The following is a 24,396-nucleotide window of genomic DNA, read 5'->3' on the forward strand; positions in this document are numbered from 1 at the left end:
CACAACTGTACAGTAGTTAGAATGTCATCCATCTTTGCCCTTGTTCATATGTTTATTTAAGGGCAGGCTTACGTCTGGTCTTATTGCAGGCATCCTATCCTAATCATGTTTTGAGACATTAGATCGAGGTAAAGTATTGCTGCTTTTCATTTAAAGGTTTAATTAGGCCAAAAGATAATATTGGGACTGTTCACACTTGTTGGGTGCATTTGGCCTTGTACCTTTAACTATACTCTTCCTGAATGGTGGTATTGTTAGTGCCAGAGTAAATTCAGTAACTCCCCAGATTTATACTGGTATAATTGATAACAGAATCTGGCCTTTCATTGTAATTATTGATGCAGATATATAAAGTAGCTAGCTAGTCTGATACCTCCCTTTATGTCTACACGTATAAAGTCACTTTATACATTTTGGTTTCATTTTCTCCTTTGTTAGTGTCTGAGTTGTATTAGAGGTGTTGGTGAATTAGAACCTCTGTCTTGATAATATGAACTGGTTCTTTACAAATACAAAAAAATACAGAAAGGGATTGGCATGTTGATATGCAGAGAATGCAATATTTCATTCTTATCCCTTTTGGTTGGCCAGGAATCACTTTCACTGGAAGCAAAAGATTATTCTAAATACATGTGGAAACCAGAAAAGGAATATAGTAGGTGATGGTGGCGGCAGCATGAAAACCGTAGCAGAAAATATCATACAAGAAAACTTAAGATTCTGTACTGCCTTGTACCTTGTGTAGGTATTTAGACCTTTGTAAAATATTAGCCATTCCTATTTGGTAGCGATTAACACTCAGTGCAGTCAGGCCCAATATCTTTCCAGGAAGTAATTTTGAGTGATGTTAGAAGCATAGGATAAAAATGTAGGGCTAGATTCTCAGTGTACTGGACCTCGCTCTCTGCTCTTCCCCCCCCAATCCTGGGGGCTGTTTTTGGCATCTGGTGCAATTTAGAACAGTCTCTGTTGTAAATTATGTCTAGTTAGCTATGGTTCCTGAGAATCCATCCCCTGAGCTGGGGATAGCTGAAGCACTGTCTGCTTCGGCTCTTGCACTGTATGCCCTATACATCTGGAGAGTAAGGAATGACTGGTTTAGAGGTATCTATGCCAGTTTTACCACACAGGAATTCCTCTACACAAGAGGAATCCCATGTGGTTGGGAAAATCTGCCTTCCTTCTCCTTCGTACCTCCAGAGAGGGGGAGTGTGTGTATCTCTATATGTGGACAAGATTAATTTGGTCTTTATTGTACAGCCCAGAACACAGCCACTGGAATACTTGCAGCTTAAAATCAGATTTGATTAATTATCTGGAATGTGGTGCAGTGTCTCCTGATTAACTTTAACCTCAATAATATTTCACCTTACAGCAGTATGATATAGTCCTGACTGACCTAAATCAGCCTATGCTGGTTAGCCGATTGAAAAGTAAGCAGAATAGCACTGTTGAACCCCGGGTTGTCCACCTGATCCCTGAGCTGTGCTATCTAACAGGTAAACCACACTTAACTTATAAATCTTGTCTGATCCAGCAGCTAGGTAATGTAGTCTGACAGCAAAAGAGGACAGGGAGCATTTGGAATAGTATTTAATTAGCAAAATGATAGAATATTAAACTTACTCTGATTCAGTATGATGGGGAGGCATGAGGCAGAACCAGACCTGGCTGCTTAAAAAGCTCCTTAGCTTGTGTGTCATATGGAAACTTCACTAGGGCCTCTGAGGGTATATCTACACAGCATTTGGAAGCGAGCTTCCCAGCCTGGCTGATAGAACTAGCACAAGCCTGAGTCTGTAAAAATAGCTGTCTGAGGTTTCAGCTTGGGCTGGAGCTCTGGTTCTGAAGCCTATGGAGGAGGCAGGCTTGGAGACTTGCTGTTGTGGGCTGTGTAGACATACCCTTATATTCAACTTGGGATGGGGTTGGAGAGAACCAAGCAGTCCTAATACCGAAAAGTCCTGGCTTAATTAGGGAAAGGAATATGACAGATACCAGTACCACCCCACTGCCCCCAACATAAGAGGTTCTCCTTATGCCATTCTGGGTCCCTATGTTGGGGGGGAGGGGCAGTGAGAACCTAAGGAGGTGATAGGGACAAACAACCTTCGCGCAATTAAACAATAATAGAATGCCATTTATTTAAATATTTTTGGATTTTTTTTACATTTTCAAATATATTGATTTCAATTACAACACAGAATGCAAAGTGTACAGTGCTCACTTTATATATTTTTTTTATTGCAAGTATTTGCACGGTAAAATAACCAAAAGAAATAGTATTTTTCGATTCACCTAGTACAAGTACTGTAGTGCAATCTCTTTATCATGAAAGTTGAACTTACAAATGTAGAATTATGTACAAAAAACTGCATTCACAAGTAATAAAACAATGTAAAATTTTAGAGCCAGCAAGTCCACTCAGTCCTACTTTGTGTTCAGCCAATCGCTCAAACAAACAAGTTTGTTTACATTTGCAGGAGATAATGCTGCCCGCTTCTTGTTTACAATGTCACCTGAAAGTGAGAACAGGCATTCTTGTGGCACTGTTGTAGCCGTCGTCGCAAGATATTTACGTGCCAGATGCACTGAAGATTCATGTATCCTTTCATGCTTCAACCACCATTCCAGGTGACATGCGTTCATGCTGATGATGGGTTCTGCTTGATAACGATCCAAAGCAGTGTGGACTGATGTGTTCATTTTCATTATCTGAGTCAGATGCCACCAGCAGAAGGTTGATTTTCTTTTTTGGTGGTTTGGGTTCTGTAGTTTCCACATCAGAGTGTTGCTCTTTTAAGACATCTGAAAGCATGCTCCACACCTCATCCCTCCCAGATTTTGGAAGACACTTCCGATTCTTAAGTCTTGGGTCGAGTGCTGTAGTTACCTTTATCTCACAATTGGTACCTTCTTTGTGTTTTGTCAGATCTGCTGTGAAGGTGTTCTTAAAATGAACAACGTGCTGGGTCATCATCTGAGACTGCTATAACATGAAATATATGGAAGAATGCGGGTAAAACAGGGCAGGGGATATACAATTCTCCCCCAAGAAGTTCAGTCGCAAATGTAATTAATGCATTATTTTTTTAACGAGCATCATCATCATGGAAGCATGTCCTCTGGAATGGTGGCCGAAGAGTGAAGGGGCATACAGATGTCTAGCATATCTGACATGGAAATACTTTGCAATGCCGGCTACAAAAGTGCCATGCAAATGCCTGTTCTCATTTTCTGGTGACATTGTAAATAAGAGGAGGACAGCATTATCTCCTGTAAATGTAAACAAAGTTGTTTGTCTTAGCAGTTGGCTGAACAAGAAGTAGGACTGAATGGACTTATAGGCTCTGAAGTTTTACATTGTTTTGGTTTTGAGTGCAGTTATGTAACAAAAAAATCTACAATTGTAAGTTGCACTTTCATGACAGAGATTGCACTACTGTACTTGTATGAGGTGAATTGAAAAATACGATTTTTTTTGTTATTTTTACAGTGCAAATATTTGTAATAAAAATAATATACTCTTTCATTTCAATTACAACACAGAATACAACATATATGAAAATGTAGAAAAATATCCAAAATATTTAATTTCAATTGGAATTTTGTTTAGCAGTGCGATTAAAACTGCGATTAATCGCGATTAATTTTTTTTGAGTTAATTGCGTGAGTTAACTGCAATTAATTAACAGTCCTAAACAGTTATTTAACTTAAACTAGAAACAAGAGCCTATATGAGATACGTCTAGGTATGTGTGTGGTTGGGCAATTCGCTTACCCTCACTGTTTGTTTCCTAATTTGTAAAATAAGGATAAATGATACCTGTCATACAGATGTGTTGAGAGGCTTAATTGGCTAGATCTTCTTTTGATTTAAAACTGTTGTAAATCAGGAGCAAATCAGTTGAAGTTGATAGGTTTATATCAGAGCAAGATCAGAATCGGGACCCTGATGATCAGATAGTGCTTTGAAAACGTAAAATGCTACATAAATCCTAATTATTATTATTTTGGAATTCGCTTCAGCCAACAGGTTCAACAGTGATCCGCATGATACAGAGTGATTCAATTTCTTACGTTTCAAGACAGTGATAGTCTTTTCAGTACTTTATATGCTATGTGGAGCTACGTTATCTAAGGGAAGAGAAAAATTAAATTGGTATAGTGGGTTCTCATATGGGTCACTGTTAGTTTCTTTACAAGAGTTGTGTGTTTTCAATTGACCATTTTATTTTGCCAGTATTTAGCAGTTATTTTCCCTGTCATTAAACATCATCTTTAAATATTCATGAATGAAGTGCTGTGTATATGCTGCCCTGGGGAGAACTAGGCTCATATTTTAGATATTCAGGAAGTGGGAGAACTTTCACATGTTTGCTTTGCAGAAAATGGAGGAGTTCTTCAAGTGCTTGCTCATGTCAATGCCATGTTAGGTGTGTGCCAGCTCTGGCGCCTCCCGGAGCCTTGCGCTTGTGCATTGATACATGAGGTGCCGTTAGCCCTGTGCCCTCTCAGTTCCTTCTTACCGCTCATGACAGTTGTTTTGCGACTGCAAACACTTATAGTAGTTCTTTTTCATAGTTTCTTGTATATAGTTGTTCAGTAGAGTTAGTATTTTGTAGTTAGTAAATTAGAATTAGTTAATGGTCCAGTTAGGGACATTATCCTAGGCATGGGGCATGTCCCGGTCCCCAGGCTTCAAACCGTGTTCTGCTTGCCATAACTATAAGCTCATCTGTGCTATGTATCTGAACCTGAAGAATTGAATTCAAGTCTGTATGTATCTTGATCTTTTAGCCAACACTCTTTTTATTCTTTTTTAATATATTTTTAGTTTAAAGTTTAGTTAATAAGAATTGACTATAAGTGTGTATTTTGGGTAAGATCTGAGTTACCATTTGTCTTGGGTCTGGGATTTGGTCCTTTGGGGTCAGGAGAACCTTTTCTTTTATACGATGAAAAAAGATTTTCAAAATTTATCATCATATGTTTGACGTGTGTCTGGACGGAGGTCTGAGGCTGGGTACTTTAAGTGAACTGCATTATTTGGACTTCTGAGTAACCAGTGAGGTACTATAGAAGCTGTTTTGTGCTGGCTTGGTAAATCTAAGTATTGGAATATCCACCAGCGTTTGGGGTTTGTCTGCCACATTCTGTTTGGAGTTCACCCTGATTGAGTGACCTCAGCTGGCTCCCACAGGCAGCACAGTCACAGGGCAGAAAAGAAATTTTATGAACTTGACAAGCGCTGTGAATACTTACATTCACACCCGCCTCCAGCATCTCTGGTTGCGTCTGCTGCAAATGAGCAGGACAGGCAAGAGCCACGCCTAAAAACAAGGACGATAGAAAACTGGATCTCTTTGGGGGAGAAATGTATTCTTCTGCCAGGCTCCAACCTAGAATATCTAACCAGCAGGCGTTGTTGGGGAGATATAATTACAATATCTTGGATTTGTTGAGTAAATTTAAGGACTCCCTGGCACAAGAACTTGGACAGGAGTTCACATCCATCCTGAAGGAGGGTAGAACAGTAGCCAGAGCCTCTCTCCAGATGGTGTTGGATGCAGCTGATTCGGTGGCCAGGTCAATGGCCTCCGCTATATCCATGAGATGCAACTTATGGCTCTCCCAAGAAGTGCAACAGTCCATTCAGGATCTTTCATTTGAGGGCAAAGCTTTGTTTTCAGAGCAAATGGATACCAGGCTGCACGGACTGAAAGATTCCTGTGTCTTGCTTCGCTCCTGGGGACTGTACATGCCACAGGCCGACATTTCCGGCCACCTCCACTGCCTAGATTCTCAGGTCCGCCACAGAAGAGCTCCTAGAAGAGAAGGGAGAGACACAAAGATGTTGTCCCACCCCATCCTCCTCAGCTGCTCAGTTGGGACCTGCGTGACATTCAGGTGGCCCATGGCAGGCATTTTGAGGGTGTGCCCGAGGACAGTATTTCAGTCTGGCCCTAGGATCCATCCCTCATTCTGTTTCTGAACTGTTTGTCTCCTTTCCTCATTGCATGGGCTCAGGGTACCTCAAACCGTTGGGTGCTCAACACCATTACAACTGGCTACACCCTGCAGTCTTCCTCCATCCCTCCTTCCTTTTCAGGGACCCTTCTTATGAGTAGCACCTCATCTAGGAGGTGGAAACCCTCCTACAGATAAGAGCCATAGAGGAAGTTCCTCAAACTGAGGGGAAAGGGAATTTATTCCCAGTATTTCCTAATCCCGAAGACCAAAGGCCGCTTCAGACCCATCTTAGACCTGCATCGCCTCAACAAATATCTCAAGAAGTTGAAGTTCCCCATGGTTTCCCTGACCTCCATCATCCCCTCTTTTGATCCATTTCCTGTTTCCACATGTCTATTTTCCATGGACACAGGAGATTCCTCCAATTCATAATGGGCTGATGCCATTTACAATTCATGGTGCTTCCCTTCGACCTTTTGTTTGCTATGAGGGTCTTCACAAAGTGTATAGTAGTAGTGGCTGCTTACCTGAGACGTCAAGGGGTATAGATCTACACATACCTTGATGACTGACTTGTCAGAGGCAGGTCATGAGCACAGGTTCAGCACAGCCTCTGTCTGGTGTGGGCCACCTCTCAGGGTCTGGGCCCACTTATAAACTAGCAGAAATCAACCCTGACCCCAGTTCAGGAGATAGTTTATAGGGGCAGCACTCAATTCTACTCAGGCCAGGGCCTTTCTGCCAGAGTCCCTGTTCCAAGCCATGTCGGACCTCATCACACGTAAGAGCCCACCTGCTCAAGACTGCTCAGGTATGCCTCAAGGCGGTGGGCCATATGGCAGCATGTACTTACGTGGTCCAGCATGCACGTCTATGCCTCAAGCCCCTGCAGACGTGGCTGGTGTTGGTTTATGCTCCTGGCAGACATGATTTGGATCTAGTGGTCACAGTCCCATCACACATCCTGTCATCCCTGACCTGGTGGAAGGACCCCCGATCAGTGTTGGAAGGAATTCCCTTCGTGGCCCAATCTCCATCAATAACATTGGTCTCCAGTTCTTCAGATCTGGGGTGGAGAACCCAACTCGATGACCTCAGCACACAAGGTCTTTGGTCACAGGAGGATCGTGCCCTCCATATAAATGTTAAGGAATTCAGGGCTATATGCTTAGCCTGCCAGATGTTTCTTCCCTACCTGAGGGGCAGAGTGGTTCAAATCCTGATGGACAGTACTGGCGTGATGTTCTGTATCAACAAGCAAGGTGGAGCTCTCTCGTCAGCTGTTGTAAATATAAAGGGAAGGGTAAACACCTTTAAAATCCCTTCTGGCCAGAGGAAAAACCCTTTCACCTGTAAAGGGTTAAGAAGCTAGGATAACCTCGCTGGCACCTGACCACAATGACCAATGAGGAGACAAGATACTTTCAAATCTGGAGGGAGGGAGAAACAAAGGGTCGGTCTGTCTGTCTGTGTGATGCTTTTGCCGGGGACAGAACAGGAATGGAGTCTTAGAATTTAGTAAGTAATCTAGCTAGATATGCATTAGATTATGATTTCTTTAAATGGCTGAGAAAATTAAGCTGTGCTAAATAGAATGGATATTCCTGTCTTTGTGTCTTTTTTTTTTTTTTTTTTTTTTTTTTTTTTTTGTAATTTAAGGTTTTGCCTAGAGGGATTTTCTGTTTTGAATCTGATTACCCTGTAAGGTATTTACTATCCTGATTTTTACAGAGGTGATTCTTTTTACCTTTCCTTATATTAAAATTCTTCTTGTAAGAAATTGAATGCTTTTTTTTCATTGTTCTTAAAATCCAAGGGTTTGGGTCTGTGGTCACCTATGCAAATTGGTGAGGATTTTTATCAAGCCTTCCCCAGGCGGGGGGTGCAAGGTTTTTGATGAGGATTTTGGGGGGAAAGAAGTTTCCAAACAACGCTGTCTTAGTAAACCCAGTCAAATGTTTGGTGGTGGCAGTGGAAGTCCAAGGGCAAAGGGTAAAATAGTTTGTACCTTGGGGAAGTTTTAACCTAAGCTGGTAAAAGTAAGCTTAGGAGGTTTTCATGCAGGTCCCCGCATCTGTATCCTAGAATTCAGAGTGACGAAGGAACCTTGACATCAGCTCTATGCCAAGAGGCTCTCCAGTTATGGGATTTCTGCGTACAGCACGCCATTCATCTCGTGACATCACACCTGGGTGTCTGGAATGTGCTGGTAGATCTCCTCAGGAGGTCCTCTCATCTTGCTACAAGTAGTCACTCCACTCAGAGGCAGTCAGTGTGATCTTCCAGTGGTGGGGGACTTCCTAGGTGGATCTGTTGGCATTCAGGCAGAACAGAAAGTGTCACCAGTTCTGCTCGACCTGCGGTCTCGCCAGAGGTTCCCTCTCTGATGCCTTCCTACTTCCATGGATGGAGGCACTGCTCTACACCTTTCCGCCAGTATCTCTGGTTCTTCTTCAAGTGCTTGCTCATGTCGATTCCATTCTAGGTGTACGCACGCCCATGTGCATGGCTGTCTGAGATTTTTGCCTTAGCGGTACCCGTAGGGTTGGCTGTGGTGCCCTCTGGAGTGCTGTGCTCATGGCACAGTATATCAGGTGCTGCTGGCCCTACACCCTCTCAGTTCCTTCCTACCGCCCATGGTCGTCAGTCGGAGTGCCTTTCTTGCTCGTCAAGGACTTGTGGTTACTTCCTTTGACTTCGTGTGTTTTTCGCTTTGTGTATAGTTATCTTTAGTGTTAAATACCTGTTAGTGTTAGTAGTTAGGTCCCAGCGGGGACTTTGCCCCCGGCGAGGCATGCCCCAGTCTCCGGGCTCTAAGCCCTGTGACTCCTGTAACAGGCCTATGCCTATTAGCGACCCCCACGGCGGCTGTCTCAAGTGCTTGGGGGAAACGCATGTTAAAGAGTGGTGCCATATTTGTAAGAACTTTGAGCCTCGCACACAGAAGAAGAGACACATCAGGCTTAGAGTCTTCCTTATGGAGTCCACCCAGCTCCCAAACCATCTTGGTATGAGTCTCCCAGCACCTCAGCATCAGCGCGAAATGCGCCACCGGGCCCTCTTGACACTGCTCCATGTTGCCGGTGCTGAAAAAAAGGGCCAAGAAGCACGGTTCCCCGGCACCAACGAAGAAGGGCCAATTGGCTGTGAACAAGGAGCGAGCCCCAAGCCGCCTGCCTACACTGGAGCCCTGCAGTCAGCCCTCCCTGATTGGGACCATCAGCCTGACAAAAGGTCCTGCTTCCACTCCTGTGAGCGGGACTGGACCTGCTCCCCTGCCGACACTGATGCCTTTGAAGGCCCAGGCATTGAAAGAGCACAGGCCTCTGCCCACGCAACCAGAGCCACCAATGCAGCAGCCTGTGGCTAAGGCTCCCCAAGAGGGCAAAGCAGCCGACGAGGCTCCTCAAGAAGCGGTGGAGCACCGCCAATCCCTTGAGACGATGGCACGCTCTCCACCGCCAGTCGTCAGTGCTGACGTTGAGATTGACAAGGATTTACCACCGGTCGCCAGCCCCACAGTCACCATGGTCTCAATGTGGCTCGCTAGGAGGGAGGCACCAGTCCCCGTATTACTGGCACCAGTCATCGTCCCCAAGATGGTCATCCCGGCGCCATTCCCAGTCACTGACACTGTGGGAACAATCTTCTTCCTGCCTCCAATCTCCTTGGCACTGCACCTGCTCACCATACCGTCAGCACCGGTCCTGTTGGCTGGGGAACTGATCTCCGGTATCAGTGGTCTCTAGGCAGACCAGCCTTGACAGTCCCTCCATGGTCTCTGGAAGACAGCTCCTCCGGTACCAAGGGCCGCTTCAACCTGTCACCCTGGCCTCAGCAGCAGGACTGGGCATCGGAGCCGACAGCGGTGGCAGCTGGACAGTGGTAGCCAGGGCAGTGGCCTGCTCAGTGGCAGTGTTGGAATGTCTGGGGGGTTCCAGTGATAGCGATTCCCCATCGGTCCATTTGTCGGCCACTGCCATGGAACAGCAGCCTCTGGCACCGGGCCTGGCACCAAAGGAGCACCCGGTGGCCGACCCTCAAGAGGCTGTGCCTATCCCCAAGCCATCCTCCCCAGCAGAGGAGGAGGAGGAGGAGGAACAGGCCCCCCTCTGCCCATACAGTCGTCCTCGTCCTCCCTGGATGAGGCGGTCACGGGCCCATCCAGCGCCAGCCCACCTGATGACTATAAGGACCACCAGGCCCTGCTCCAGCACATAGCTGACAACTTGGATTTGGAAGTGGAGGAGATGGCTGAACAGGAGGACACTCTGTTTAATGTCCTGTCAGCCTCTACTCCCGCCCATATAGCGCTGCTGGTTCCCTGGGCCTCTGCACGCCACAGTCAGCGCGTAAGCCATTCTGGCTGCCCCCGCCGCCAAGGTCGTGGCATCCGCGTTCCAGACCTGCCAGGAGAAGGGATAGTGACACTGCCTTTAGTCGTTGCTGCCCTCTGCCTCCTGCACAGCCTAGCCAGGCTAAACTTTTGGCAGGGCAGAAGCACCTGTTTTGATGGTACGGTTGAGAGCGATGCCCCAGCCGATTCACTAGATCTGCTACCTTTCCTCAGTCGCCTTTTTCCTTGCCATTCAGCCTGGTTGAGGGTTACCTCAGGAAGTTGGGTCCTGGACATAATAGCTCATAGCCATACCCTGCCTCTCTGTTCCACCCCCCTATTTCCTTGTCCCTCTTCAGGGACCCTTCTCACGAGCAGCTCCTCGTTCAGGAGGTTGACAGCCTTCTGCATCTGGGGAACGTGGAGGAAGTTCCTTGGGACATGAAAGGAAAGGGGTTCTACTCCCGGTACTTCCTAATCCCAAAAGCCAAAGGGGGCCTCAGACCCATCCTGGACCTGATCTGCCTCAACAAGTCCCTCCAGAAATTGAAGTTTCGCATGGTCTCCCTGGCCTCCATCCCGTCCCTGGATCTGGGAGACTGGTACACCACTCTTGACTTAAAGGATGCTTGCTTCCATATTTCTATATTCCCGGGGCACAGGCACTTCCTCTGTTTTGTGGTGGGAGTGCGCCATTTCCAGTTCACGGTGCTGCCTTTTGGCCTCTCTTCGGCCACCAGAGTGTTCACAAAGTGCATGGCGTCAGTAGCGGCTTACTTCAGGCATCATGGGTTCCACCTGTTTCCGTACCTCAATGACTGGTTCATCAAGGGCAAGTCTCCAGATCGAGTGCGGAGCAGAGTTGATCTGGAGTGTTCCACCTGCTGTGACCTGGGCCTGTTTTTTTTTTTTTTTTTTTTTTTTTAAACACACATAGAAAACTCCATGTTAGTGACAGTCCAGAGCATAGAGTTCATCGGAGCCATTTTAGAATCCACACGAGCCAGTGCCTTCCGACTGGAAGCACACTTTTAGACCACGTCAGACCTGCTCTCCCATCTAAAGAACCGCCCGCTCTCTACGGCCCACACCTGCCTAAGGCTGGTGGGTCATATAGACACATGCACGTACGTGGTCAGCCATGCTCGGTTCCACCTACGATCCCTACTGGCGTGGCTTGTCTTGGTCTAACTTCCCAACAGACATGCCCTGGACCGGTGGTCAGGGTACGGGATTGCGTCCTTTCATCCCTGAACTGGTGGCTAGATCCCGGAGCGGTGTTGCAGGGAGTTCCCGTTGCTGACTCTGGTATTCAATGCCTCGGATCTGGGATGCAGAGCCAATCTGAGCGAGCTCAGGGCTGCTGGCAGCAGGACGACCTAACCCCTCCGTATCAACATCAAGGAGCTCAGAGTGGTTCACCTGTCCTGCCAGGCCTTCTTGCGCCACATAAAAGGCAAGGTAGTGCAGGTCCTGATGGACAATACTGCTGTGATGTATCACATCAACAGGAAGGGTGGGGCCAGGTCTTCGGCCCTTTGTCAGGAGGCCCTCAGCCTTTGGAACTTCTGTGTGCGGCATGACATTCATCTGGTAGCTGTCCACCTACCTGGCGCCAAAAACATCATGGCAGATCGCCTCAGCAGAGCCTTCTCGTCTCGCCACGAATGGTTGCTCCATCCAGAGGTGGTCACCCTAATCTTCCACAGCTTGGGGAGTCCTAGGCAGAACAGGAAGTGCCACGTGTTCTGTTCCCAGCAGGGCAGGGACAAGGCATCCCTGTCGGACGTTTTCTTGATTCTGTGGTCGGGAGTGCTGATGTAGGCCTTCCTGCCGGTGCCCCTAATTCACAGGGTCCTGATAAAAGTGAAGCAGGACAGGGTGAGCATCATCCTCATAGCACTGACGTGGCCTCGCAAACACGGGTTCAGCATGTTGCTCAGTCTTTTGACAGCCACCCCGCTTCAGCTACCTCTTTGGACAGATCTATTGTCCCAGAACCACGGCATGCTGCTGCATCTGAACCTGGTGGTGCCGCACCTGATAGTTTGGCTACTGCATGGCTGAATTTGAACAAGCAAGCATGCCCTGCTAGTGTCCAACAGGTCTTGTTGGGCAGCAGGAAGCTTTCCACCAGGGCGACCTACCTGGCAAAGTGGAAACAGTTCACATGTTGAGCTTCGGATCGACAACTTCGGGCAGAGGAGGCCTCGCTGCAACATGTCCTGGATTATTTACTGCATCTCAAGACCCAGGACCTGTCACTTTCTTCGGTTAGAGTCCACCTGGCGGCCATCTTGGCATTCCACTTTCCGTTTCAAGGCAGGTCGATCTTCGCTCATCCTATGACAGTGCGGTTCTTAAAAGGTCCGCTTCTGCCTGCATGTCCAGGACCCGGTCCCCCCTTGGGACCTGACTCTTGTGTTGTCAAGGCTCATGGGCCTTCCCTTTGAGTCCCTGGCTTCGTGCTCTCTCCTGCTTCTCTCTTGGCAAGTTTCTTTCTTGGTTGCCATAACTTCAGCCTGCGGGGTGTCCAAGATCAGGGCGCTCACTTTGGAGCCACCCTATACACTCTCTTCTACAAGGATAAGGTCCAGCTGCATCCACACCCGGCCTTCCTGCCCAAGGTAGTCTCCCAGTTTCATATGGGTCAGGACGTGTACTTATTGGTCTTCTGTCCAAAGCCTCGTGTTGGACAAGGAACGCAGGCTACACGCCCTGGATGTCTGACAGGCGCTGGCCTACTACATAGTTAGGACCAAGCTGTTCCATAAGTCAACACAGCTATTGGTTGCTGTCACAGACAGGCTGAAGGGTTGCCCAATGTCTACCCAAAGAATTTTATTTTGGATCACGGCTTGCATCCGTTACTGTTATGAGCTGGCGAAGGTGGCCCTGCTGGCGATTGTGATGGCCCACTCGATTAGGGCGCAGGCAGCCTCGGTTGTCTTCCTGGTGCAAGTGCCGATCTAGGAGATCTGTTGGGCGGCTACCTGGTTGTCAGTCCACACGTTTGCATCTCATTATGCGCTCACCCAGCAAACCCAAGATGATGTTAGCTTGGCACCGCAGAGCTGCAAGATTGTGAACTCCGAGCCCGCCTCCGAGGATTCTGCTTGTGAGTCACCTAGAATGGAATTGACATGAGCAACAACTTGAAGAAAAAACGGTTACCTGCCTTTCGTAACTGTTGTTCTTCGAGATGTGTTGCTCATGTCCATTCCATTACCCACCCTCCTGCCCTCTGTCAGAGTTGTTGGCAAGAAGGCACTGAGAGGGTGTAGGACCGGTGGCACCTGATATACTGCGCCATGAGTGCAGCACTCCAGAGGGTGCCACAGCCAGCCCTACGGGCACCACTAAGGCAAAAATCTCCAATGGCCATGCATGTGGGCGTGCACACACCTAGAATGGAATGGACATGAGCAACACATCTCAAAGAACAATAGTTACGAAAGGTGGGTAACTGTTTTTTTTTTTTTTTTTTTTTCACAAGGTCCTGTTGAAGATCAAGTGGAACAAGGCGAAAGTGATCCTTATAGCTCCGGTGTGTCCGCACCAGCAGTGGTTCGGCAAGCTGTTAGACCTTTTGATGGCAACCCCATTAGAGCGTCTGTTCTGGCCGGGCTTGCTCTCACAGAACCATGGCTGTCTGTTGCACCCAAAGCAAGCGACACTACACCTGACAACATGGCTGAATGCAGAGAAGCAAGCATGCTCAGCGCAAGTTTAGCACGTTCGGATGGGTAGCACAAAGTCCTCCACCAGGGCGACCTACCTAGCCAAATGGAAGCGCTTTACAGAGTGGGCCTCAGACTGGAACCTTTGTCCTTTCTGGGCCTCATTAAAATCCATCTTGGACTACCTGCTATATCTCAAGCACTGAGGCATGGCCCTCTCATCAATTAAAGTTCACCTGGCAGCCATCTCAGCCTTCTACCCTCAAGTCCAAGGGAAATCAGTTTTCTGTAATGACATGGTGTGATAAACGAAGGGTGGGGGAGAGCTCCCTTTTATGGACACCCAGCCAGCAAGTTAGCTATGAAGTCCCTCTTGGTGACTGCTGCTTTACCTATAAAGGGTTAAAAAGTCCCCCAGGTAAAGAAAAGGGATTGGGCTCCTGACCGAAAGAGCCAATGGGAAGGCTAAAACTTTTTAAAATTGGGGAAAAAAGCTTTCCCTTTGTGTTCTGTGGCACTCCGGAGAGAGGGGAACAGAGCAAAGTCAGGGCTATGACTATGCTGTAAAAAGCTTTTTGCCAGGTTTGGAAATAATCAGATTATACCTAGAACTACCCAAATATGTAAGTAGATTAGGAAATGTCTAGAAAGACGCGATTAGGTTTATTTCTTTTGTTTTCTGTAAGGCTTGTGGGACTCCTCTGTGCTAACGCCAGATGCTTTTGATTGCTTGTAATCTTTAAGCTGAACCCCCAAGACATCTATTTTGGGTGCTTAATTTTTGGAATTGCTCTTTTAAAATCTAGCAAAAGCCTAAGTTCCAGATGTATTTTCTTTTTTTGTTTGTTTTTAATAAAATGTACCTTTTTTAAGAACAGGATTGGATTTTTGGTGTCCTAAGAGGTTTGTGCATATGTTGTTAAATTAGCTGGTGGCAACCTCTAATTTCCTTTGTTTTCTTTCTCACCTCTTCCCCAGGGGGAAAGAGGGGAGGAGGGTGAAAGGGCTTGAGGGTACCCCACAGGAAGGAATTCCCAAATGTGCTTTCCTGGGATCTGAAAAAGGGGTTTACATTTGGGTGGTGGCATCGTTTACCAAGCCAAGGCCAGAGAGAAGCTGTAACTTTGGGAGTTTAATACAAGCCTGGAGCCGCAAGTATTAATTTTTAAAATCCTTGCGGGGTCCCACCTTCTGCACTCGAAGTGCCAGAGTGGGGAATCAGCCTTGATACATGGCAATTAGGTTCTTAAAGGGACTAGAAAGGCTTTACCCTGAAGTTCATGACCCTATCCTGCCTTGGGATCTGAACGTGGTGCTGTCAAAGCCCATGGACCCGCCTTCCAGCCATTAGCTGCTTCTTCTTTGCTGCTCCTTGTCGTGGAAGATCTCCTTCCTGTGAGGCGGTGGCAATTCCGTCAGCCCAGAGAGTCTCTGAGATTAGAGCGCTGATATTGGAACCCTCCTCCCCCCCCGGTTCAAAGTCCACCTGCTGCTCCACCCAGCCTTTTTAGCAAAGGTGGTATCACAGTTCCACAGTCATCAGGACACGTTTCTACTGGTGTTCTTTCTGAAACCTCACAAATCCAGCAAGGAGCACAGGTTGCATACTCTGAATGTTAGATGAGCCTTGGCCTTCTACATCGAAAGAATAGACCCTTCCATAAGTTGACACAGCTCTTTGTCGCAGTGGCAGACAGTATAAAAGGTCTGCCGATCTCCTCAGAGAATTTCCTTGTATATAACCACCTACATCAAGTTTTGTTATGAACAAGCAAAGGTGTCACCACTAGCGATAGGAACTGCTCACTCCACCAAAGCGCAAGCCTCGTCAGCAGCCTTCCTCACACAGGTGCCAATTCAAGACATCTGTAGAACTGCTACTTGGTCTTCAGTCCGTGCCTTTGCATCCCATTATGACATCACCCAGCAGGCTCAGGACGATGTCAGCACATCCGTGACTCTGAGCCCACCTCCGGGGGGATACTGCTTGTGAGTCACCTAACGTGGAATCGGCATGAGCAAGCACTCGAAAAAGAAAAGATGGTTACTAACCTTTTGTAAATGTTCTTTGAGATGTGTTGCTCATGTCCATTCCATGACTTACCCTCCTTCCCCTCTGTCAGAGTTGACAGCAAGCAAGAACTGAGAGGGTGCAAGATAGGCAGCACCTCATATACCAGCGCATGAGCGCAGGGCTCCTGGGGGCCCTACAGAGCTGGCAAAAATCTCCAGCAGCCATGCATGTCAGTTCACGAACACCTAGAATGGAATGGATGTGAGCAACACATCTTGAACAACAGTTACGAAAGATTAGTAATCATCTTCTACCAGCAGTCTACTTATAACTGTTATACACTTAAAACAACATATTTGTAAATTGCATCTAGAGCTGGCATCCAGAGCTGCTATGAAGATGGAATAAACAGCATAAGCCTCTTTACTAAAGAAATTTCTCTTTGTTGCATATGAGGCAATGATCAGAAATAAGCAACCTCTCACTTCTCAGCTATTTCTTTTAGGAGATGGGCATTTCTCACTGATTTAATCTGGGGTAACTATACTAAACACATATTGAGCATTGCTCCTTGTCAGTTTCAGACTGGACAAGAGCATGGGTCTGGCATAATTTAAGGTTCACAAATTGGCAACAGTATGAAACATAGCAGCAAATTATACACTTTTTGGATTGATACTCACTTTGAAACAAATCAAAATCCCTATATATAGCAGGCCACATTTTTGCTTTCAGTTACACAGCTTTAAATCTGGAGGAACTCCATTGGCTTCTTGTCAATTTCACATTGCATTCTTACTAAGACACTGGCCAGGGTTGTGAAGACCAGGAATACTTTTTGAAGAGTGTATATTTGTATAAATCAAGGATACCTCAAATAGATTACACTGTCTCAGTGACAACTTGTGAAAACACTCCAGGCTGCACAATACATGCACCAAAAAGTTGATGTAAATCTAAAAGAAACTACTGCAGTGACCTGAGGTTTACAGTTTTTGGAGGAAGGAGTTACTGCTATTATCAATTTGGACACCTCATCTACTGCTTTCCCCTTTATTGGGCAAACCACTTTAATGTCACTTTTTTTGGCAATAAATTCAACATCATGCATGCCAAAAGAATAACCTGCATTCTTTCAAGATTGATAGCAGATGTAATCTTTTAACTTACAAGCTAAGAGCTCCATAGGTAGCATCTGTCCACCCAGGAATTTGAACCATTTAACTTTGGGCTTGTCTTCACTACCGGGGTAAGTCGACTTAAGTTGTGCTACTCCAGCTACTTTATTCATGTAGCTGGAGTCAACATAGCTTAGGTCAATTTACCCCCTGTATATTCACTGCACTGTGTTGACGGGAGACCCTATCTGGTCAACTTACCTTAATCTTCTTGGGGAGCTGGAGTACCAGAGTTGACTGGAGAGCACTTTGACGTCGATTTAGCGGGTCTCTAGACCTGCTAAATCGACCTCTGCTACATCAATTGCAGCAGCTTCAATCTCCCCATAGTGAAGACCAGTCCTCAGTCTTGCATCCAACTCCCTACTAATGGGCAGTATGTACAGTGGCAAAATGGGCCCTCTGCTAAACCAAAGGATGCTTTTTTTATGAGGAATTAGTATTAATAGCTAGGGAAGTTAAATATTAATAGTTGGGAATCTCCCAACTAAGAATTGTACACATCCTTCTATTTTTATTTCACCTCCCCTTCCCTTATCCCAACCTTTCTTGTTTTACATCGTAGGTTTTTTTGGGGGGCAGGGATTGTCAATTTTCTGTGTTTATATAGTACCTAGCATAAAGAATTGCAATCAGGTTGAAGCCAGTAGGGGCCACCACAATATATCTGTTAAGTAACAATATAGCATCAGATACCATGATGATAGGTCTGGTATGAACACACAGATATTCTAGATCAGTGCTGATGATATCCTTTTTCTGGATTTTTTGGGGGGAGGGTGTGAGGATGGCGAAGTGGTACTTTCTGACGTATTACCATTATTATTAGGTTTGACCAGCTGGGCAATTTCTGACTTCCGTCTGATGAAGGATCTGGCTCAAGAAATGCATCTGAATCCTGAGCAAAGACAGCAAAGGCTGTCTCGGCTTGCTGACAACATTCAGAGGTAATTTAATATAACAAAACCTGCCTTTAGGACCAAAATTAGACTTCTGCCTGAGATGTTAAGTTAAATGAGTTGTGTGATCTTTTGACAGTCTGTAGTTATCTGTTCTGCTAAACGGCCATGCAATCTCATTCTATGATTCGTCATTGTAGCACAGATATAGAAGAGGAGGAATGGCTTACCGAAACATTTGCTGCTACAAAAAAAAAAGCTGTGTACCTAAAATCAAGTAACAGCCTGGTTTCCAGCTTGTAAGGACTGTAGAAAGATTTTGGGACACAGTTAAAATATGACAGGTTTCAGAGTAGCAGCCGTGTTAGTCTGTATCCGCAAAAAGAAAAGGAGTACTTGTGGCACCTTAGAGACTAACAAATTTATTTGAGCATAAGCTTTCATGAGCTACAGCTCACTTCATCAGATCTATTCAGTGGAAAATACAGTGGGGAGATTTATATACATAGAGAACATGAACAATAGGTGTTACCCATACACACTGTAATGAGAGTGATCAGGTAAGGTGAGCTATTATTGGCAGGGGGGGAGCCTTTTGTAGTGATAATCAAGGTGGGCCATTTCCAGCAGTTGACAAGAACGTCTGAAGAACAGTGGGGGGGGGGACATGGGGAAATAGTTTTACTTTGTGTAATGACCCGTCCACTCCATCTTTACTCAAGCCTAAATTAATTGTATCCAGTTTGCAAATTAATTCCAATTCAGCAGTCTCTCGTTGATTTGTTGTTCTTTACATTATAATTTGGAGCACATTTTAACTGTGTCGGCGACAACTATGTTGTAAATGGGCCCCCCAGCATGGTTGATGTTTTCTGTAGTGTAGATGGGACCAAAAATAAGAGAATGCATCATTAGTTTAGCCTTCTGGGGAAGTAAGGTTAATAGCTGAGTAGCTATAATGACTATTAATTATTTGGAGGATATTATCTCAGTTTACATCACTGGTAGTTTCTTCATTTAGGGCTCAATCCCGCACCCATGTAAATCATTGAGAGCGTTGCCATTGACTTCCTTCGGTGCAGCACCGGACCTTTAAAATACTCTATATGCAATCACATACTTGCACCAGTGCATAGATATGTTGGGGGTGTAATCTAAGCACCCATTTTAAAAATGTTTGGCCATTAAATTTAGGTGCAAGTTATATACCCCCCCCCCCCACACACACACCCTATAAATATTCTATTCGGAAATAATGGAATAGGGTGGAAGAGTGAACCTTCTATTCACATCATTGAATACTTTTAGTAGGTTTGTACAATAATCACTGGGGTGGACTGATACTGATGGGCTCTGATATTTAATGCTATAATTATTTCTGTATATCTGACCATATATACAACTCCTCTTATTTTACTAGGTCACTAGCTCATTTTAGGTTTTTTTATGCAGTGGAAATTATTTTAATCAGTTTTATTGCTTTACCAGCTATTTTTTTTAAATAGTGTATTACTTTGTTTTAACTGCCTTTTAGCCAGATATTTTAAAGATATTTTAAAAGATATTTATTTAAATGGGCTCCACTGTATTTATATACTTAAACTATATTGACTAGTGGGGACAATTGAGAGAGATGAAGATGAGAGCAGCAGCAAGGCCTAAGTGCTGGAGTGATACATTGAAGAAAAGAGGAGGATGAGAGAGCTGTAATGGGACACAAGAATAGGAGGGCTTGACAGTTGTGAGGGAGAGGGTTAAGGAGAGAAAAGTACGGGTCTTGCACCTGAAATAACGCATTACTTTATTTAAAATGAACAACAAGCTTTGAATTCAGTATTCAAATTTTAGCAACTGCATACACTTAATCTTATGATCTGACTAGATCCCCTAGATGGAGTTAAAGTACCATAATTCTTAGTTAGCTGTTGATGGTTTTATATTTATAGTGCACTAGGCTGGATAAAATCTAGGCAACTTAGTGTATTCTATGTACTTAAACATAACGTAATACTCGGGCTCACTAGTTTAACTAGCTGACATTGGTTACTGGTGGTGTTTAGTTTTTTCCTTTATTCAGAAGTTCTCAAACCTTTAGAAATGATCATGTATAGAGCATCCATATTACATTTATTTTATTCAGTGGAATAGCTGGTATTTGTTCCTGTGTGATAGAAATTAAAATGCAACTAGAAGCGGATCCTTCGAAAATTTGTTTGCTACTTTACCGACTGACTCTTCACTGGGATTTTTGGTGCTGGTGGGTTTTTTCTTTTTTCTTTTTGTTTTTTTATTCTTGTCCATAAAGTCAACAAAAATCTTCTTACAGAATCAAAGAGGCTCGTTTAGAGTTAGAGATGTGGGGGCTGCAGCTTGGGTGCCAAGTTTCCCTGACAGGCCGTGTTGTCCCAACTGAAAAAATCCTAATGCAGGAGCAGACCGTGAGTACAGAAACTTTCACTTTAAATTCCATATGAGAATGTCTCTCTAGGCATTCCCGGTGTGTCCAGTAACTGTTGTTTAAAGGTGCCAATATAGCTAAGGCTGGGAAACTTACTGAGGGAAAGCCTGCTATTAGAAAACTCATTTTTATTATTACCCAGTAGTTATAAGAGTCAGGTTGGGGCCGTAATTTAGGTGTCTGTAGACCATATTGAGCCCTCAGGCCATACTCTATGCACCCCCACCTTTTGGAATACAGAAATTCATCCCAGCTGTCTGGAATGAGTCTAGGAAGTTGGTACTTGCTACTTTACACTTTGTAGCTGAGAATTTACCACAAGCCCTTGTGTGAATAGTTTCCTTAGCTGTAGAAAAAAAATTTCAGCATAGGTCAGTTAGCCATCACTGACATGCTCAGCAGCCACCAGCACCTTTAAAATGAGGGTGCTGAGCCAGATATGGGACAGCTGTTTTCTAAGATACGATTTTAAAAACCAGCTTTGTGGCTTGATTCAGTGGGTGCAGAATGCTCTGAACTCCCTCTGAAATCAGTAGGAGTTAAAGATGCTCAGATGCTTGCATGATCAAGCCCCAAAGCTAGTTGAGACAGGCTGTCAAGTCAACAGCCTCTTGGGACCCCAGTTGGTGGTGTTCGTTAACGTAACACCTGCATATGGTACTTTTTGTGTCCGCTCCCTTGTTTGCAGAACCATCTCACAGCCAGATACTCAAACATATTTGGCAGTTGTTTTTAGGTATGATCAGTGGAGTAGGGTGAATGTATACTTCATTTAGTAAGATTTTCCCAGTGCATAGAAATAAGTCCGACATTTGCTCCAAGTGCCAGATCAGACACTTAAAAGAATTCTGTTCCCATAGTAAACTACTACAGCCTGTCTATGAAGAGGGCTACTGAATTACCCCTTGATCTAGGTATAACAATTTAAGGATGCTCAACAAAACTGACCCTTAATATTTTCTGCTGACAGCTGTTTGTCTATGAAGAATTGTCTTCTTTAATTGTTAATTTATTGTGTTTTTTTTTCCTTTGGCAGTGTCTGCCAATGAGTGCTGGTGACTGGTCAAAGGATATGCGTAATATGAAGATAATTGGAGTTCAGCCTCTGGACAACTGGTTAATGTTGTGCAGTAACAGAAATGGAGAACTAGCTGAGAACCTTCTGAATTGTCTGAAAAGAGTGGGAGGTCCCATGGGATTTTACATTGAATATCCCAAAATGTGAGATTTCTCAGAGGACTAACCTAGATTTTCTTTTCTTTCATCCATCAGTCCTGTGCATTATTACTACCAATAATAACAGCTTGCATTTATGTAGCTCTTTCAACTGGCAATATTCCAAGGTCCTTCACAAAATTAACAAATGAATTACGGCAGCCTCAATTACCTGCTTACCCACGTCTCTCTCAAGAACCACTGCTCTCTTTTATGTTGTCCCCCATGCACATAAAAGTTCCCAGTCAAAATCTGTAAAGCCACCACCTTGTCCTCCAAATCCTTCCTTAAACTCACCTCTTCCATAATGCTTTCTCTAAACTGGAACTATATCATGGCTAGGCATATAGTGAGTTGTGGTTACTGCCCCTGATTGGCTAAGAATGAGACACATCCTGTTACATTTGTTGCTCTCTTTCCGATCCAAGCTTGCTTGTGTCTCATCTACTTGCTGTGTTTTGATTTTTAGATTTTTAGCTCTTTGGGGCAGGTATTTTCATTTTCTGTATGTTTGCACACTGTCTAGTGCCAATCTGATTGGTCTCTTGGCACTACCCCCAATATAAATGTTGAATTATTATAATAAATAAATATGTATAAATAATTATGTATGCAAGTAGGCACAATGGAATATAGATTAACAAAAAAGAGGGTGGAATATCTCAGCCACTACTAGAAACAGTCACTTGTGGGACATAAAGTATACCAGCTATTTAACAACTTGCAGCAACATTATGTAATGGAGGCTGAGGGTAGAGGAATACCATATATCCATTTGAAACTACAGAAGTAATTTAGGGAAGCAGAATATAAGTATTCAAGGACAATAAACTGCAAGACTTGACTGAGGCCATAGGAGCCTTTCCTACATATTTTAAGGTATCTAATGCAAACAGAGGCAGAGAGTAATCTGAGTTTTACAAAAAGCTGCATTTTAATGTAAGCAGCTTTCAACAGACATATCTTACACTGTATACCAGGTTATTGCTTAGTTTACTAAATCTGCATTGTGAAGGAAAAGTAACAGTTTAATGAGAATTCAAAAATCACCCTGATAAATTAAATATTAATACTTTATATTCTGTAGTAACTTTGGGCCAGATTCTCTGCTATGTCAAGATCTACTTGGCTCGAGAGTACGGGTCTGTTGGGGCCATGCTCCCTGATCTTCTGCCTTGTGCAGCTGTTACCCACCTTAGGTTAGAGCAGTGTAGGGGTTATTTTAACCTAAGCCAGCTGGCAGGAGTTTCCAAGGGACCATTCAACAGTTGAGAATGGCTTGAGTACACCCATGGCCTGTTCTGGCCATACCCCTAAACCAGCCCTCTCCCACTCCTTGGTGTGGCCTCCTAGGCCAGGAAGGTAGCATAAAAGCCAGCCGTATCAGTTTGTTTCTAGTTATGAGATCCATGCCACTGGGAAAATTCTTAGCTGGCCAGCTATGGACAGATTCCAAAGTCTTTTCTTTGGATAGTGATGTGTAATGTGTTCAGATCTGTTTCCTCAATGATTTTATATTCACTTATCTTATTCTTTTGATATACATATATTTAACTCCTATAGATAGCGGAAATTACTTATGCAAAAACTGAGCATCTCTTGAGAGTGAAACTGAAGGGCGGTTAGACTTCATATGGCATTGTCAGGGTTATTCCTTCAGGAAGCTGATCCTGTGATATGAGGACTGATTCTATAGGGTGTTAAGTTCACTTCAAGCAGCTGTGAGACACCCTGTTTTTAAAAGGAAATAACTAATTCACATTTTTCCTTAACCTTGATTGCAACATAGACTTCTGCAACCATGCTACTTTCATATGTTCTCAGTGAGCTGACTGTGATGCTAGTCCTAGGACCTGTGTTCTCCTATCTCCCACAAATATGTATTGCCTCTTTTGACTTTTTTCACCTCCATGTCAGATTCTGTGGAGTAGGATAATGAACCATCAGCGCCCCCTCCCCCCAAAATCAATTATTTGCCCAACTCTAGTCTTAACACAGATGCGGCCTCTTTTAGGCAATGGATGGAATTTTGAGTATTAGTTTTAGTAGACACATCCTTTGTCATTGGTTACTGATTAATTCCTAACTAGTCAAATATGAATACCTTTTAATCTTTGTGGAAAATCTGTTCAAAATGCTTCTAAAGATGTGCAGTGAACTGACATTTGCAAAGTTAATGCATGTTTAAATGTCTTTGTTTTTGCTCAGAGTACAAGTACAAGAAAGCCCAATGTCATTCCTGCGAGCAGTGCAACAGCATGTAAATCCTGAAGTACAGCTGGTATGTATAGGTTTATGTTCCTTAAGCATTACTTTGTGATGCTTTTGATAGGCTAAGTCCAGTCTTCTGATATGCAAGGAAGGTGGGGAGAGAGGAGAGAAAGCATAGAGAGTCTCTTCTCCCTGTGGAATCAGCAGAGCAGAATATCTCTGAGAACACTATCAGCAGCCTGGCTACAGCAGCAGATAATACACCATAACCCCAAAGGATGACTTTCCAATCAGGAGGCATGTCTAACTCAGGACATGCACTGCTTCTTTCCAGAACAGCACTGTCATAGGATGCTTTTTCAGCTACCAAGTGAGCAGCACTTCTAGCTTGTTTTTGTTGTCTTTCAGTCACACACACAGTTACTTTTTCCA

General features: G+C 44.6%; 1 protein-coding gene across 5 annotated transcripts in view; it reads left to right on the top strand.

The window, feature by feature from the left end:
• The window catches only part of PIWIL4 (piwi like RNA-mediated gene silencing 4), a 100,301-nt gene that overhangs the window by 45,192 nt on the left and 30,713 nt on the right, over positions 1-24,396 (top strand). For all 5 annotated transcript variants that reach the window (XM_043504170.1, XM_038401346.2, XM_043504171.1 and 2 more), the window contains 5 exons: positions 1,376-1,499; positions 18,011-18,128; positions 20,407-20,518; positions 21,575-21,759; positions 23,962-24,034. In XM_043504170.1, the coding sequence (XP_043360105.1) occupies positions 1,376-1,499; positions 18,011-18,128; positions 20,407-20,518; positions 21,575-21,759; positions 23,962-24,034 (612 nt within the window). The remainder of the gene's footprint in view (positions 1-1,375; positions 1,500-18,010; positions 18,129-20,406; positions 20,519-21,574; positions 21,760-23,961; positions 24,035-24,396) is intronic.

Source organism: Dermochelys coriacea, chromosome 1, assembly GCF_009764565.3.
Source record: "Dermochelys coriacea isolate rDerCor1 chromosome 1, rDerCor1.pri.v4, whole genome shotgun sequence".
Classification (NCBI taxonomy): domain Eukaryota; kingdom Metazoa; phylum Chordata; order Testudines; family Dermochelyidae; genus Dermochelys; species Dermochelys coriacea.